The following is a 14,837-nucleotide window of genomic DNA, read 5'->3' as shown; positions in this document are numbered from 1 at the left end:
AGACATTTTTGAAATGTATTTTTAATACACTTTGAGCTTGAGAAAGCTTTTAAACAATTTTAGGCTCTGAAAAATTGGCTTTACCGGAAAACTGGAGGTTGGTAGAAAAAAACTGGGGTCATATTCGGATTGAGCAGCTCAAATACATTAGAATCACTCTACCGCGGGTCCAGGAAAATTTTTAAAAATAAAGTACTTGCCTGACAAATATACGTCAAATTTGCTCAATTTCCGGAAAACTGAGAGGTCAACGGGAAAAATTAAGACAGTTCTTGAACTCAACGGCTGAAAATACATCGGTAAAGTCGTAAATCGTGGCTGAAAAATTTTTTTACCTCCATTCTGCGGGGGGGGGGGGGGGGCTAACAATCGGAAACATACCGAAAATGCCCAAAAATAACCATTTTTCCGAGTGAAACCGGCTTTTCCGGAAAATTGAAGGATGACTGTGAAAAAACGGAGGTCATATTTAGATTCAACGCCTCAAGATACGCGAGAATCGTCTTACCTCGTCCGGGAGTCATTTTTTTTTTCCAGTTTTTCTTTCATGTCATATCATATCACTTTAAATTTTTACAAAATATTCTCCTAACAGGGCAGAAAAATCAAAGGAGTTGACAAGAAATCAAGTTAAATAGTCTTGCGAGGAGGAAAAATGAAGTCTGGTAGAAAGTCTGCAACATCATAATCTGAGAATCGTGGTTTAGCACTTCAGCCATCGATATTTTGATGCGTGTTTTAATCGAAAAGTGGTTTCAAGATGGAGTTTGACCTCTCATAAAATCAAAGGAAGTCATAGAGCGATTTAGATGCGCCTAGCGCCTAAATTCAAGAATTTGAAGGTCTAATATCATTAATTGTGAAAGATACGTGGAAATAATGTCTCAATTTCATATTTATTCGAGTTATCGAGTAAAATAAGTTGAAGTTTATTGTTCCTCAAGGCAATTATCACTCGTCATTAGTGAATAATCATACTTTGACATGTAATATTACTGGTCTCTCCTCAAGTCTTAGTCTGAATCATAAAAATAGATGTTTTTGTCTCAATATGGGTCTGATAGAAATAAATATGTACGAAAATCTACTGACTTAACATTAAATATAGTAGAACGGAACTTAGTGTACTGTGAAGAAACGTTTCGGTGACCTGACTTTTGTTTAAAAATCGAATGTTTCTACTGAACTTTTAACGGAAACATAACTCTTTATACCATTATAGGCAGGTTTCAAGTGACTCAAAAATATTTGTCGATAAAACGTGAGCGTCGGATAGTATTTTCATTAGTTTTATCTAAATGTTGAAACACTGTAGATTAAATCGATTTTTCTCAAATTGCATCCATTAAATTGTAAATTTCAACATTTTACGACTACGAGGTCTCTTTTTTGTTTTTTTAAGGCAAAAATTTCGAGAAAAATCCTCTGAAAAGGGAAGCGAATGGCTGAGTGATGAATTATTTTTGCCTTTAAGGCCTCTTTTCTCGTAGATGGTTGTCTATATCTACACTCTTCATGCGATGTACGTGTGTCTTGCCGATTTAAAGTTTGTTTTCGACTTCTTGTGAAATTAAATGCTCATTTTCTTTCATTAGAGGTAAAACATGTGTAATTCAAATTATTAGGACTAAGGAATACAACATCTCAGCTGGTTATCTGCAAGCATTCTCTTCAAATCTCTTAAGAAAAAAATTGATTTTTTGATACTAGTTTTAAGTGAGAAAGTTACTCAGATGAATAATAGGATTATTACAGAATTTAAATTTCAGCCGATAATTTTCCGCGTTTAATCAAAGTTATCCTTAAAAGTTTAATTTGGGAGAGGAGTAATTAACAACAGGGGTATGCGGTTGGTTAAGAAAAATTTATTTCTTTAGAAAATCATGCATAAAATCTTGGCTCTTAACAGAGAGCTTTTAACAGGCTTTTTACATTAATACTTTGGATACTTAAGACTACTGAAGAAATACATAATAGTTTTAAGAGAGTTTACACTCGTGTGTGCATAAGTCTAATTTTTTACGTTAAATGCATACACTATAAGTTCATCGGTCATCACTCATAGTCTCTCAAAAGTAAGAAAACATACGCATTTATTTACATACATAATACAGTGGAGAGATAGGGAGGGAGAGAGAGAGAGAGAGAGAGGTCTTTTCAGTGATGTTTTGAGAACCTCTGAACGGCTCAACTGTTGAGTTTTATGTTGACAACTGCATTGAAACAATTTGATGAGAATCGTTTTAGATGTTTAGGAGTGTCATTTTTACCTGTTTTGTTTGGAAGTATCACTTTCCTTACAATATATGGATGTATTTAAATCAAAAGGGTCTATATCCATTTTGATATAAGCCCGGAGATCCGTAAAAATTCTAGCATTTCATGGCTCATGGATATGGTTTCTTTCCATTTAAATGTGTACTTACGAGATTATACAAGGAGAAAATCATCATAGTTCATCAAATTTATGACTAAATTATCAAATACAGGATGATTTCTGGCCTATATGATAGAATGAAGGGGCATGACAAAGAGGTATCTGACATAGCTGCCTTGCTAGGGAAAAACGTCGTATGAACCTTCAGACGTTGCCAAGTTTCCTCCGATAAATACCGAATTTACTGGGAAAATTGCGAATATTATTTTCCAAAATTTTCAGACAATTTTGTACGCAATTTAATCTAAAACATCCAAAAATTTCAAGGGAAAATATGCATAAATGTCGTCAATAATACATTTTTTATCGAGGGAAATTTGACAACTCTCGAATGTTCTTACGGCGTTCTTCCTTAGCACGGCAGATATCTGCACCCTCATTCATACATATTTTAAATGGTTCAATGCATGAATAGATTCACATGCATGGGTGCTGAATTAAAAAGCGAATCCAGAATCCGTACGCTTTTTACATTGGATTTTGTTGTGAAGTTGATGGTTCATACTTTTCTGCATCTTTATGACCATGCGGGAGGCTTTCAATTGAGTTGATCATAAATCGTTTGTCATCAGAGGAGCATAGGGCCCTCTTTTTGACTTCAAAAGAGTACAATTGAAGTTTTTTACTTTGAATCCTGCGAGTTACACAATCGATTTCTCGATTTTCAAATAAAACTTTCTTATACAAATCGAAATTGAAAGTTTTTTGTACTACGCTCGTTTGTATACCTTTACATTTCATATAGGATTTCTCTCTCTTATCATCATCTTGAGTGCTTTTTGCAAGAAAAGCATACATTTTACTCATTAAGCAAACCCACTCGGATATTATCATGTTAGGGGGACATTCGTCTTTGAATTTACCTAAAACTTTTTCGTTTTCCCTGCTGAAGTTGATATGGTCTGTAGGAAAGTTGGAAGTATCATACCATTCTTTATTATCCAAAATATCCTTATAGATATCCTCTGTAAAGACAAGAACAGCATAAGCATCTGTGTCGGTGTAAATAAGTTTAATATTTGAACCATATTTCTTTAGAAGGATGTCATAAAAGAATTCATACATGTATCGCTTACTGTGTTCTAAGATGGAGAAACCTACAATATTAGGCTTATCGATGGAAACTTCTGTTTTTCTCAAATGAATGGCTATCAAATCTTCATCGAAAATAGTACGGTCCTTAAATTCTACTTTACTTGTTTCTTTATTCAACTGTTTCGGTTGGGTGACTAATTTAATTTTCTGACGTTTCAGTGGATTCATTAAAGTGACCCCAAAATTAGCGTTGGCTATCAATTTTATCGTTGCTGATTTAAACGGATCATCTTTTGCTGCTTTACGTAACTCTCCACATTTTTCCATGAAAGATTTCATGTACGGTTTCTGTAAAAATTTAATACCCTTGCCAAGTTTCTCTAAAATTAATCCGTTTTTCAAAGCTTGTTTCAATGTGACGTAATGAACGATGTACCCTTTTTTGTTATCGAGACATGCAAGCAATTTAGTCTGCTTACTTCCCGGGACAGGAGGGATTTTTTTCTCAGGAAGAAATGGTAGCCATTTATGCGTATCGTGAAGATGTTCGGGAACTCTGACGTCAGCAGATACGATGTATCCCACTGGTCCGTCATCAGATACATGCATTAAATTATCTTTAAGCCACAGCAGCTCCTCCTTATCCATCCATTCGTACTTGTCGTATGGTAAACAAGCCGTTGCCATTATGTAGCAATACAATCCGTTGGCATCGATATATTGTATGTACGAAGTTGGTTCCGATGGATCGTAGGAATCAGGGATGTAAGGATTATTTGCCTTTGCATATTTTAAAGAACATTGGGTGATTCCTCCTCTAATTCCCTCATTTATGAATAAATGCATGTCATAATCGCTGAATAATTTAATTTTTGCACCTGTCATTTTTAAGAATGCGTCATGTGCGAAACTAGGTAATGTTACGTAATTAAGAGGATCCAGTTGAAAATTGTCAATGCAAAATTGCCTGAATAATTCGACGCAATCAAGCAGAATGGTCGTATCGATTTTAAGATAAAGGAGCAGATAGGCCTTTAAATCTTTCACATCAAAAGCTCGCCAAGCATGACAAAATCTCTCATAATCAGAATCGCTTATGTGTTCATCAGTTAATTTATTGTAAAAAGCCTCCCGAGGAGGAGGGGTGGTAATTGAGAGTTTTTCTTCATCCGAAATATAATCATAAGGAAAAACTGCTTTTTGTTTGACAATTTTTAACTGTTCCTCTGTCTTGCATAAAGTACTAGTTATTTTAAAAGCATCGGCGGGCATTGTCGAGGCAAGCTTGCTCAGCGAAAAAGAAAGGAATCGATACGAGTCGATGAACGTGATTTTATACCCATTTTTAAGTTGAATTGAAAAACTAATGTATGTTTCCTCAGTGCTCGGTAAGATTGAAATTTCATGTTTGTTACCTGTCAACCCGATTATCATCGCTTTAAAGTCGTATCGAGATCCATTATGTACGACAACTTTTAAGCTTTTGGCATGATAATATTTAAAATTGCATTTCTGACATAAAACAGCCCTGAAATTAGTTTTTTTGACGTTAGGATCGTTCATATCGAACCGCTGGTGACTATGATCCCGAACTTTAGGGTTTTTATCGGTGAAAGTTACTGTACAATGCTCACATTCTTGTTTATTTCTAAAATACTCCTCCTCTTCGCTCGTCATTGTGATGGGTGATGTTTTATCGTTAAGATTGTCGGAAATTGAGTACCCCAATTCTATGATTTTATTCATGAAAGCCTCGTGAGCATTTTTTCCGTAATGAACGAGCGGTTGATTTTTGATTGTATTAAATAAAGGATCTTCAGTAACTAAAATCAGTGAAAAAGCGATAGGTACATGTTTTTGATATGCAAAAGTAGTCGGATTCCCTTCTTTTTCCAGCGGAGCAAGAATGCACTCAGCATCACAATAGACAACATAATTATGTTTTATAGACCTTTCAAAATTTTTGAATTCTACATAGGAATTTTCAGGACATTTCGGAATAAAAGAATCGGATGATATTTTGTCGCATAAAATTTTATGAGATTCTAAACGCTCCAGCCCTCTGTAGTGCGAAAAACACTTTTTACAGATGAAAACCTTTTCCTCGTGAGATGTAAGTTGACGTCTGACTAAGGACTCAAAGTTGGAAATCCAGGCAAAATGGAAGTTTCCTGCTCCATCTGATATGAAGAGGAGATCGATATGATCCTGCTTTTCTGATTTTGCTACTTTGAGAGGATATATCTTGAAATTTTCACGTTTCATCCGTTTTTTCGGGGGCTCCGATGGATTCTCTGCGTCTCTCTCCTCTCTCTCCCCTGTCTCACTCTCTTCGGATGTATTTAGTCCAAACACAGAAATGCTGACATTATTTAATTTCTCGAATTTGGGAATATCATGCAACTGAACCGGAAATTCTAGTTGAGAAAAGTTGTATTTGTGAATTAAATTAGAATAGACTGAAGGTCTAAATTTATTTCGTTCAGTTTCCGGTAAATGTTTTCCAAGGACGGCATACATGAAACACTTGTGATCGGTATGATTCTGTACATTTACAACATGTTTGGTTGTAAAGGGCAAAGGGATGTAGCTGCCTGCTTTATGAAGAGGAGAATACTGTGTGATTCTTAGCTCTGTCCCTAAAATTACTTTTAAAACCCATCCGCTACCCTTAAGTTTTACGTCTTCGTATTCCTGCATAATTTTCTTATGAAATTTTTCCAATTTTTCATCTAAATCGGTCTCTGCGAAAAATGCGGTTGCGACTGTTTTAAAAATATACATTTTAGTTTTACTATCGCTCGTTATTATTGGCTCGGTATTCTCAGAGAGTAGAGGAGCCAATGACGGGAGTACAAATTCCGCGTGCACATAAATATTAGCTTTTATGGAATTCAATCTTAGAATCTCCTCCTGGAGTTTCCCCTTCAATACGGGAATCATATTTTTTAAGTACACATTCAAATCGAGTAGTTTTTCATCGAAATTTTTCACAAAATAATTCTTTGCTCGGCCATTTATAGCTGTCTCTATCTGTATAGGGGTAGTAGTTTTGTACAATTTCTTAAAATGGGCCTCTGAGACGAAGTGTTTTGAACCAGCTGTGACGTCACACGTGTTACAATATCCTCCTGCTTGGTTATTTTCTGTGGATGTTGAAGCCATGATGCTGATGATTAGTATTGACCAAGGAAGTTAGAGAGTTCCACAGAGAGACTCGCAAATCTGCAGAAAGAGCATATGCAGAGATCAGAACTTGTTAAAAATCGAGAGAGTCGTGTAAAAAGGAATCTTATTCTTCAAAAATTCGGATTAGTGTTATCAGTATCGCTGCATACAGTACTTAAGACATTTTAGAAATTATGATGCGAGTTTGACCCTGAAAGCTCAAAAATTGAGGCAGATACAGACGGTGTAAGTCAGCAATCACATAACTTGGTTTGCGACGTCGTCGCAGACTTCCTATCATACTTTATTTTTAAAACGGAAAACTACTCAACGGCAATTCTTTAAAACTGTCGTGATTTTTCTTCTCTGTGTGAGGAAATTTCTGAAAAAACTACAAGGAATGATGTCAATTTGTTCTCCTTTAGAAAAAAAAACATAGAGACAGAGATTTCGAGAAACCGCAAACGAGATAAGTGATTGCAGACTTACGACGTCGATATGTTGTTCTAAAGCTCAAGGACTAAAATTCCTGAGTCTTAGGTTAAATTTACTTTGAAAATTATAATATGTACACTGAAGAGGAGCATCAGCTATGATGCGAAAATACAACTAAAACCGTGCGCGGTTAGTTCCAAAAGATTTGCGTTGTGAGCTCAAAATCACCAAATTTGAAATGTTGCCCTAAATTTTGCCTGAAAGTTTTCAGATAAAATCCTTTCCATACCTATATACTTACAGCCACAAATATGTATTTTATAGAAGAAATTGTTTATATCTATGCCTGTCCTTGAAAGAATCAGCAGGAAGGCACTAGTTTTGACTTACATTTGGAGGGTTTATAACCTACTCTAATTTTTTACTAACACCTTCGAATTTTTTCAATGTATTTCACGTGAGGATAAACAAATCCAAGAGAGGAAATTGATTGCAGCAAAATACATATTTATTCCATCTTAGAATTGTTTATACTCAAGTGGAATCTTGAAAAAAATATCAAATTTAAAACTCACCAGCTATTAAAAGCAAGGGCACTCTGTTCAAGAGGTTTAATCTTGGAGTGTAAAGTTTTTTCAACGAAAGAGATTTGCTTAGTAACAGTCTAAAATCTCAAATCCGTTCACAAAATTCCGCGACTGAAAGCTTTGAATACTCTGAGATCACCAGAGGTTAACTTATTGAGAGCCTAAAAAAGTTCTCGACAGTATGATGATTTCAGACACTTAAAATCGTAGGAGAGAATTTTAACTCAGAATAGACGTTGTGCTCTCCATGAAGTCTAGAAGACAACTGAAAATAATTTTGATCCTTTTGGTCGGAAAAAAATTAGGCCTCCCTCTAAGCGTGACGTCTGTTTTTGAAAGAGGAGGGGATAAAAAGTGAAAGGTGATTGGTTGAATCATAGCGTCTCTTTTCGATAATTGAATGGAAATACTGACTCATACAGTCAAGCGGCCGCCTTTCACCCTTCTGGCGGTGGTCGGTATCAGATGGGGGGGGGGGGAGGAGGATTGTCGCTGGATCATCCCCTAATTTTACCCTCATCTTGTGATTATTTTGTTACTTCATTCAGGAATGTACTTACCGTGCCGCGAGTGAAGGTCACCAGAAGAATCCGGCAAAAAAAAATCAATACTTAAACGAGAAAAAACACTATCATTATTCAGATCCGCTGCACGAGTTGTTCTAGGCCGTATGTGGACACTTGTTTGAGCTTCGGTGGGAGATGCAATTCTATTGTACTCACACCCTCTTTTTTTTTCGGTAGGAGGGGTGCGCAGCGTTTTCGCCGCTTGCGGAAGGGTAAATGCATCAGAACAGCAACAAAACAGAAGCATTCTATGCGTGATGTGTCGATTTCATTCATTTATAAAATAGTTAATATTTTAACAGTCCAGTCCGAAAAAAACCGTAATCGAAATGATATGCCTACCGAGAGAAGATGTACGGATTTATTGAGCATGCCCACAAAGCGATCATTTTTCCAGTCAACATGTCCGAATCTCGTCATTTGACCTCTTGTTGGAAAAATTTTGATAAAAATCATGAATTTACTCAAGTAAACTTGATATTTTTATATGATAAAGGCGAAAAGCTGCTTATTTACCTGAAAAAATCCATTTTTTCTGTATTTTCCCATACACCCGTCCTGATGATCTTTGTTGGTGTATTATCAGTATGATGGTTCAAGGTTTTAACCGATGACTGTATTACTGCATTCAACATGCATGGATGTTGTAAACCTACAGTGTTTATGACGCCTCACATATCAGCGTTCAAATTTTTTCTTTTCTTTTTTTTTTACGTTTGTGTTGCACTAGCCTGGTCAAGCTGAGATGCTGTCGCTCTGCAGGATATTTCTTGGAAATAGAGATATTATACTGACCTCTCGGAAAATCGTAGCAGCTCGATATCTACAAATGCTTGACTTTTATCATTTTTCATGGCATATTTACAGTTAACACCCTTCTTTCAAAATTTAATGATTAATTTATTCAATTAGGCTTTTATGAGGTTCCTATCGGTGAGGAGGGCGGTCCTCTGCGGAAGCCAATCGTATAGGGGTTGAAGGACGCAGCGATTCACCCTCTTTTAATGCAACACGAACGTTGTCAGATTGATTGAATTACTGCAGATATTTGTATACATTTAAATTCATGGAGAATGATGCTTGTATACTGACCAATAACAGCGTGATTAATATATTACACACGGATGAATATCTTACATTAAGAGTTCAACCAATCACAGCGTAGTAGAAGGTTTCCGTTTAGTTTGAATAAATAAAAATATATACGAATAAATAGAGTGAATTTGACAACAGATGTATTGCGGGGTTGTCAAGTCGCTAGAATATATGAAAATATGAATACATTAGATAAATTTGACAACAGATGTATTGCAGGGTTGCCAAGTCGCTAGAATACATACGGATTTACCGGATAAATTTGGCAACGGATGTATTGCGGCGTTGCCAAGTCGCTAGAATATATTCGGATATATCGGATAAATTTGGCAACAGATACGTTGCGGTGTTGCCAAGTCTCTCGGATAAATAATTATTTATTTATTTGCACAATCTGACAACAGCTGTGGCAAGACCTACATATCTCATCTACTCATGAATCGATCGAAAAATGAAAACGTGAATTGATCGACACCGATTCGATTGAAAAATTATTAAAAGACCGGTGTCGATTCGAGCGACATGATGAATCTATCGGAAAAGAAAACGTGATTCGATCGACATGGATCGATCGACACCGATTCGATCGACAGTTAATTTAAAAATACCGGTATCGATTCGATCGACATGAATGGATCGAAAAATGAAAACGTGAATCGATCGACACCGATTCGATCGTCAAAATTCGATCAACTCACGGGTTTGTCGATCGACTCACGAGTTTGTCGATCGATTCACGGGTTTGTCGATCGATTCACGGGTTTGTCGATTGATTCACGGCTGTCGATCGAACCGGTGTCGATCGATTCACGTTTTCATTTTTCGATCCATTCATGTCGATCGAATCGATACGGGTGTTTTTAAATTAACTGTCGATCGATTCATGTTGATCGAATCACATTTTAATTTTTCGAGCTATTCATGTCGATCGAATCGACACCGGTCTTTTAATAATTTGTCGATCGAATCGGTGTCGATCGATTCATGTCGATCGATTCACGTTTTCATTTTTCGATCCATTCATGTCGATCGAAGCCATACCCTCCCTCCGGATCGTTTACAATACGCAGCAAAATTTTGAAACACATTGTACGGTTATATTCTTCAATTTTTCAAGTCAATTATGTAACCCTGAAAAAATGGGTTTGGAGGACAAAGCGCATAAGTGCAGTTTTTCATATTTCAGAAATACGCGTTTAAAGTTTCAAAATTACATGGAGCCTTACGGTAGAAAGTATCTTTTTTGCTTTAAAGTGGGATTTTAGTTGTGCATTTTCCCCAGAATATAGGTACATTCAAACTACCTTTAGTTGAGTTCATGAACATTTGAATAACTAAATTTTTTCAAAAACTACACTTACACGCCGTGTCTTCCAAGCCCCTCAAATGTAGTTACATTGGGAAAGGGAGAGAAAAACTTTTAGGTATAAAATTGGTGACCTACAAAACTTGTTCCTCGGTGGGAAAATTCTCTGCAAACCTGTCCCCTAAAATGCTCGTGCCCAACTCCCCACCCCCCCTCCCCCGGAAGAATTTTGACCTTGTGTGGCAACTTAATGTTACTTGAATTACTCTCAAAGAATACAGTGTCCTGTGATCCTCTGTCTTAGAAAATCACGCATTCAAAACTTCATCTGAGAACGACTAGGGCATAGCCTTGTTAGTCAGGTCCATCTAGTATCGAGCACAATAACTCACAAAAATATTATAGAATCTAAAAATCATTAAAAATAAAGGATTTGTGAACTCAATGAACAACAGCAATAAAATATTTAATCATCCTTTGTGCTCATCTCTTAGGCGGTCGTCCAGTTCATCTTCTCCCTGAGGGTTGCAACACATTAATGCAAAAGTTGACCAAAAAAAAAAAAAAAAGAAAAATTAAAAATGAAAGAATACTCGTAGGGTTTTTGTGAATGCCTTAATTTCCCGGGTAAAGCAATAGGGATGGAGTTCGCATGGGAGAATCCATCTGAGGTGCATCCTCACCCCCAACCTTGCTTCTTTCCTCAAATAATGGATTTCTTCCGCATATTAATTTCGAAGATGTCTCGAGCAGGAATATCGTCGCTCCTCTGACGTAACGGCGTATCTCGATTTTTGCATGAGACCCAGAAAGCATGGATTTATATGTAAAACAGGGCTCAAGTGGGAACCAAGATACGCCCTTCCGTCAGATGGGCGACGATATCAGCTCCTGGGGTTCGGTTCCCCGGTGAGAAGCGTATTGACATCCCGAGGAAAATTGGACGAAGAAAAAGAATACGAAGAAAAAGGACGTGCGCTGCAAAAACAAACGCCGAGGAGATAATCGAGAGGAACAGACCGGGAAATAAATAATGCTTAAAAAATGGAACCAAAACTCCGAATTAAGAGTTTCGCCGATAAAACCTGCGGGGATTCTGGGAACTTCAACCGCAGCGGGGCAAAGTGGGGGAGTGATGCGGTAAACTTTCACGGATGGTTGCCTCGAGTCCCGTAATTTGACGGCAATAATTTTGTCAGCTTTTGCGCTCCTCTCGGAGCCCGTTTTCAAGGGGAAGCTGCGCCGATTCCCATCCTGTTATAGGCAATTTTTCAGTCCTAAAAAGTTGAACGCACTTATTCCTTTTAGCAGCTCCTCTCCAGACTTTACTCATTGACGAATCAGGGCCGTTGGATGCCCATCTAAATGGAGAATTTTCTGCAGGTGTCGGAAATTTTAGGAATTTTATTTTTAAGAAAAAACTACCAAGTGAACGGAGCATAAGAATATCCTTGGTTTCTAAAATGAATGATAGAAGATATCGACGGTGAAACTACCAAACCACGTATCTCGTTTGCGGTGTTTAAAAATCTACGCTCACATTTTATTTTTTTGAAGTAGACCAAATCAATATCATTCCTTGAAATTTTCACAGAATTTTCTCCGCACAAAGAGGAAAAATCACAGAAATTTTCAAGACTGGATGTTAAGTAGTTTTTCATCGAAAAAATAAAGTATGACAGGAAGTCTGCGACGTCGCAAACCGAGATACGTGGTTTGGTAGTTTCACCGTCGATATGACCAAATGACCCAATCTGCTAAAATTTTTCTGTTTAAATGAGAAACGCCGCCTGATGACGTCACAAGGCGGCAGATTTTCTCTCTTTCAAATCTATTTTCCTACTATTTTCTACATCTGAAAGAAGTATGGAAAATACTGCGAGTGCAGCTCAGTGAGAACCCTCAGATACAGCAATAAAATCTCCATTGGATATTGTGTTGTGCGCACGTATGCGTCAATTGGACGTATTTCTGCTAAACGGAACTATGCGCATTATGACGTGAGCCCTGTTAGTTATTCATAAAGCCTTACAGATCTCAGGGCTCATGTCTTAAGCAGGGCCGGATTAAGGGGGTGGTAAATCTATAGGGGGCGGTAAATTTTGCAATTTTTTTAAATGTAGGTATAAAAAAAATTGGATTTAGAAAAGAAAATTACAAACGAGAAAAGGCGATAAAATCTCTCATTTCCTGAGAGTATAGTAATTTCTAATTTTGTCGTCTTTCAGTGATACAAGGGCCAGCACCTTCAATTAGTCGAGTTAAGAGAGAAACCAAACACGCAATTTGGCCTGGACTTAGAGAGAAATGATGACGAGGACTTAAGATGAAAAGGAGAAACCCTCGGCGTGGCGATCGGCATTTAACATATATTAGCGCCTACAAGACTGCACGAATTCTTCACGCATTGCATCAAACACAGTGCGGTTGCGGTCATTGCGGTCAGCGTGAAACGGATAGCGCCTACAAGAATGCATGAATACTTCACGCATTGCGGCAAACACAGTGCGATCAGCGTGAAACGCATAGCGCCTACAAGACCGCGTGAATACTTCACGCATTGCGCCAATCACGGTGCGGTCTGCGCGGTGCGGCAGCGAAAGTTAAAATCATTAATCTACATTTTTATGTTTGTCCTTTCATAATTTGTTCGTTCATTTCTTATGAATGGAAGGCCTTGTCCACACAGAGATAGATTTACGAAACTTAACTTTCGCGCAGAGTTCCGTGAACTTTTGCTAGTAATGTTGCCAGGGCTTTCTCAAAAAATGTGCTCAACACGAGTTAAAGCGTCTTATGCACCCTTCCCCCGCTGGCACGTTCATTAGATGGTTTTTATTGATGTTTTAAAACGAATGAGAAGGGGGCGGCAAAATACAGGCGGCCCATGGGCGGCAAGTAGGTAAATCCGGCCCTGGTCTTAATGAACATAGTTCCGTTTGGCAGAAATATGTCCAATTGTCGTTAGGAAATGTACGATTTAAAGCAGTTCCTTACATCGTCGTTTCCTGTACGAAGGAACGTATTTCCATTCCAAGGTTGCAAAATTGACTCAAACAATTCAATATTATACAAAAATGCTCCTGTGCAATTTTTGTTCAAAATATGTCTGATTTTTGCATGAGATCAGAGGAAAAATCGGTGAAATTTTCAATTTGAAATTCCCAAAATTGTTGGGGTTTAAGTGCGATTTGCGCGGGGAAATTTGGTAACATTGAAATCTAGTTACGTTTTTTGTGTGGAAGAAACGACGATGTGTTTCCTATTTTAGATCCTTGCGCAGAAAGCTATTCCCGCGACGGAAAGTTTTAATGATCATCTCGTGAGCGAAATATTAACGTGTGCATTTAAAACTGATCGAACGTGGAAAATATTGTGCAAATTATATGAGTGACGTCATCTTATACCATTTAACTAATGTCAATCATAAATAATTGTACTACTCAGCACTTGCATAATTCTGTTAATCATAAAAACATCTACCTCCGCGGTTGCTTTCTGAATCTCCTGTTGCATGTATCTTTTTGTGGGCAAAAAAGAGGGATAACGTGTGCCTTAGTCCTTATAACTTGTTTGGTTGCCCGTTGCACTCATATAGGTACTCTAGCGTAAACCGCACGAATGAGGCCGGAGTTACCAAAAAATAAGGGAAAAAGAAAAAAAAATGAAAAGAAAAAAATTCAGGTTTCCTCGTATACTCTTCAAGCAGGCTATCATCACCAGTTGAAAAGCTTCTGTGCTCTATAGGTCAATCCGTGCGATTGCCTACTGTTTCGACGCTCATGACTACTTTGCCTATCCTCCCAAATGTAGGCGAACTAGGCTATGAAACGGCGACCAAAACAAAATTGTTTATATCGAGAAATGACCGTGTAATATCACAGAGCATCTCATTTGATCACCTTCCGATTGCAAGCAAGCAATTACAAATTATGAAGTGAAAGCATTGCGTGTTGCTGTGAGGGACATAATTTCGACCCCACCCCAATTATGTAAAATATTACATAGCGCTATAATGGTGCATGAATCGGCAGAGGATTCGGGGAATGGTGGAGATGAAAGAGAGCCAAAGGTTATTTGGCGATCCCAAGCTTGTAAACCCAACTCGATAATTACGAGATTCATTGATAGTAAAACGAGCGAACCCTCATAACTTTTACCAGAAGGAGAAGCGACACAAAAGAAAGCCCTGAAAGAAACATGTAAAA

At 37.5% G+C, this 14,837-nt stretch overlaps 1 protein-coding gene across 2 annotated transcripts; it reads right to left on the bottom strand.

Moving 5' to 3' along the window:
* Nucleotides 1-1,848: 1,848 nt before the first annotated feature.
* On the bottom strand, nucleotides 1,849-9,758 carry LOC109041883 (uncharacterized). 2 transcript variants are annotated; one of them, XM_072300362.1, is made up of 2 exons: nucleotides 7,651-9,758; nucleotides 1,849-6,697 (listed from the first exon to the last, which is right to left on the bottom strand). In XM_072300362.1, the coding sequence occupies exon 2, from the start codon at nucleotides 6,635-6,637 to the stop codon at nucleotides 2,906-2,908; it is 3,732 nt and encodes a 1,243-aa protein (XP_072156463.1). In that variant the 5' UTR covers nucleotides 6,638-6,697; nucleotides 7,651-9,758; the 3' UTR covers nucleotides 1,849-2,905. The 2 variants fall into 2 exon arrangements, with proteins under 2 accessions (XP_072156463.1, XP_072156464.1); XM_072300363.1 differs by having other exon boundaries at nucleotides 8,223-9,758.
* Between the last annotated feature and the right edge of the window lie 5,079 nt (nucleotides 9,759-14,837).

This window comes from Bemisia tabaci, chromosome 5, assembly GCF_918797505.1.
Source record: "Bemisia tabaci chromosome 5, PGI_BMITA_v3".
Classification (NCBI taxonomy): domain Eukaryota; kingdom Metazoa; phylum Arthropoda; class Insecta; order Hemiptera; family Aleyrodidae; genus Bemisia; species Bemisia tabaci.
This window is presented reverse-complemented; position numbering and strand designations above follow the sequence as displayed.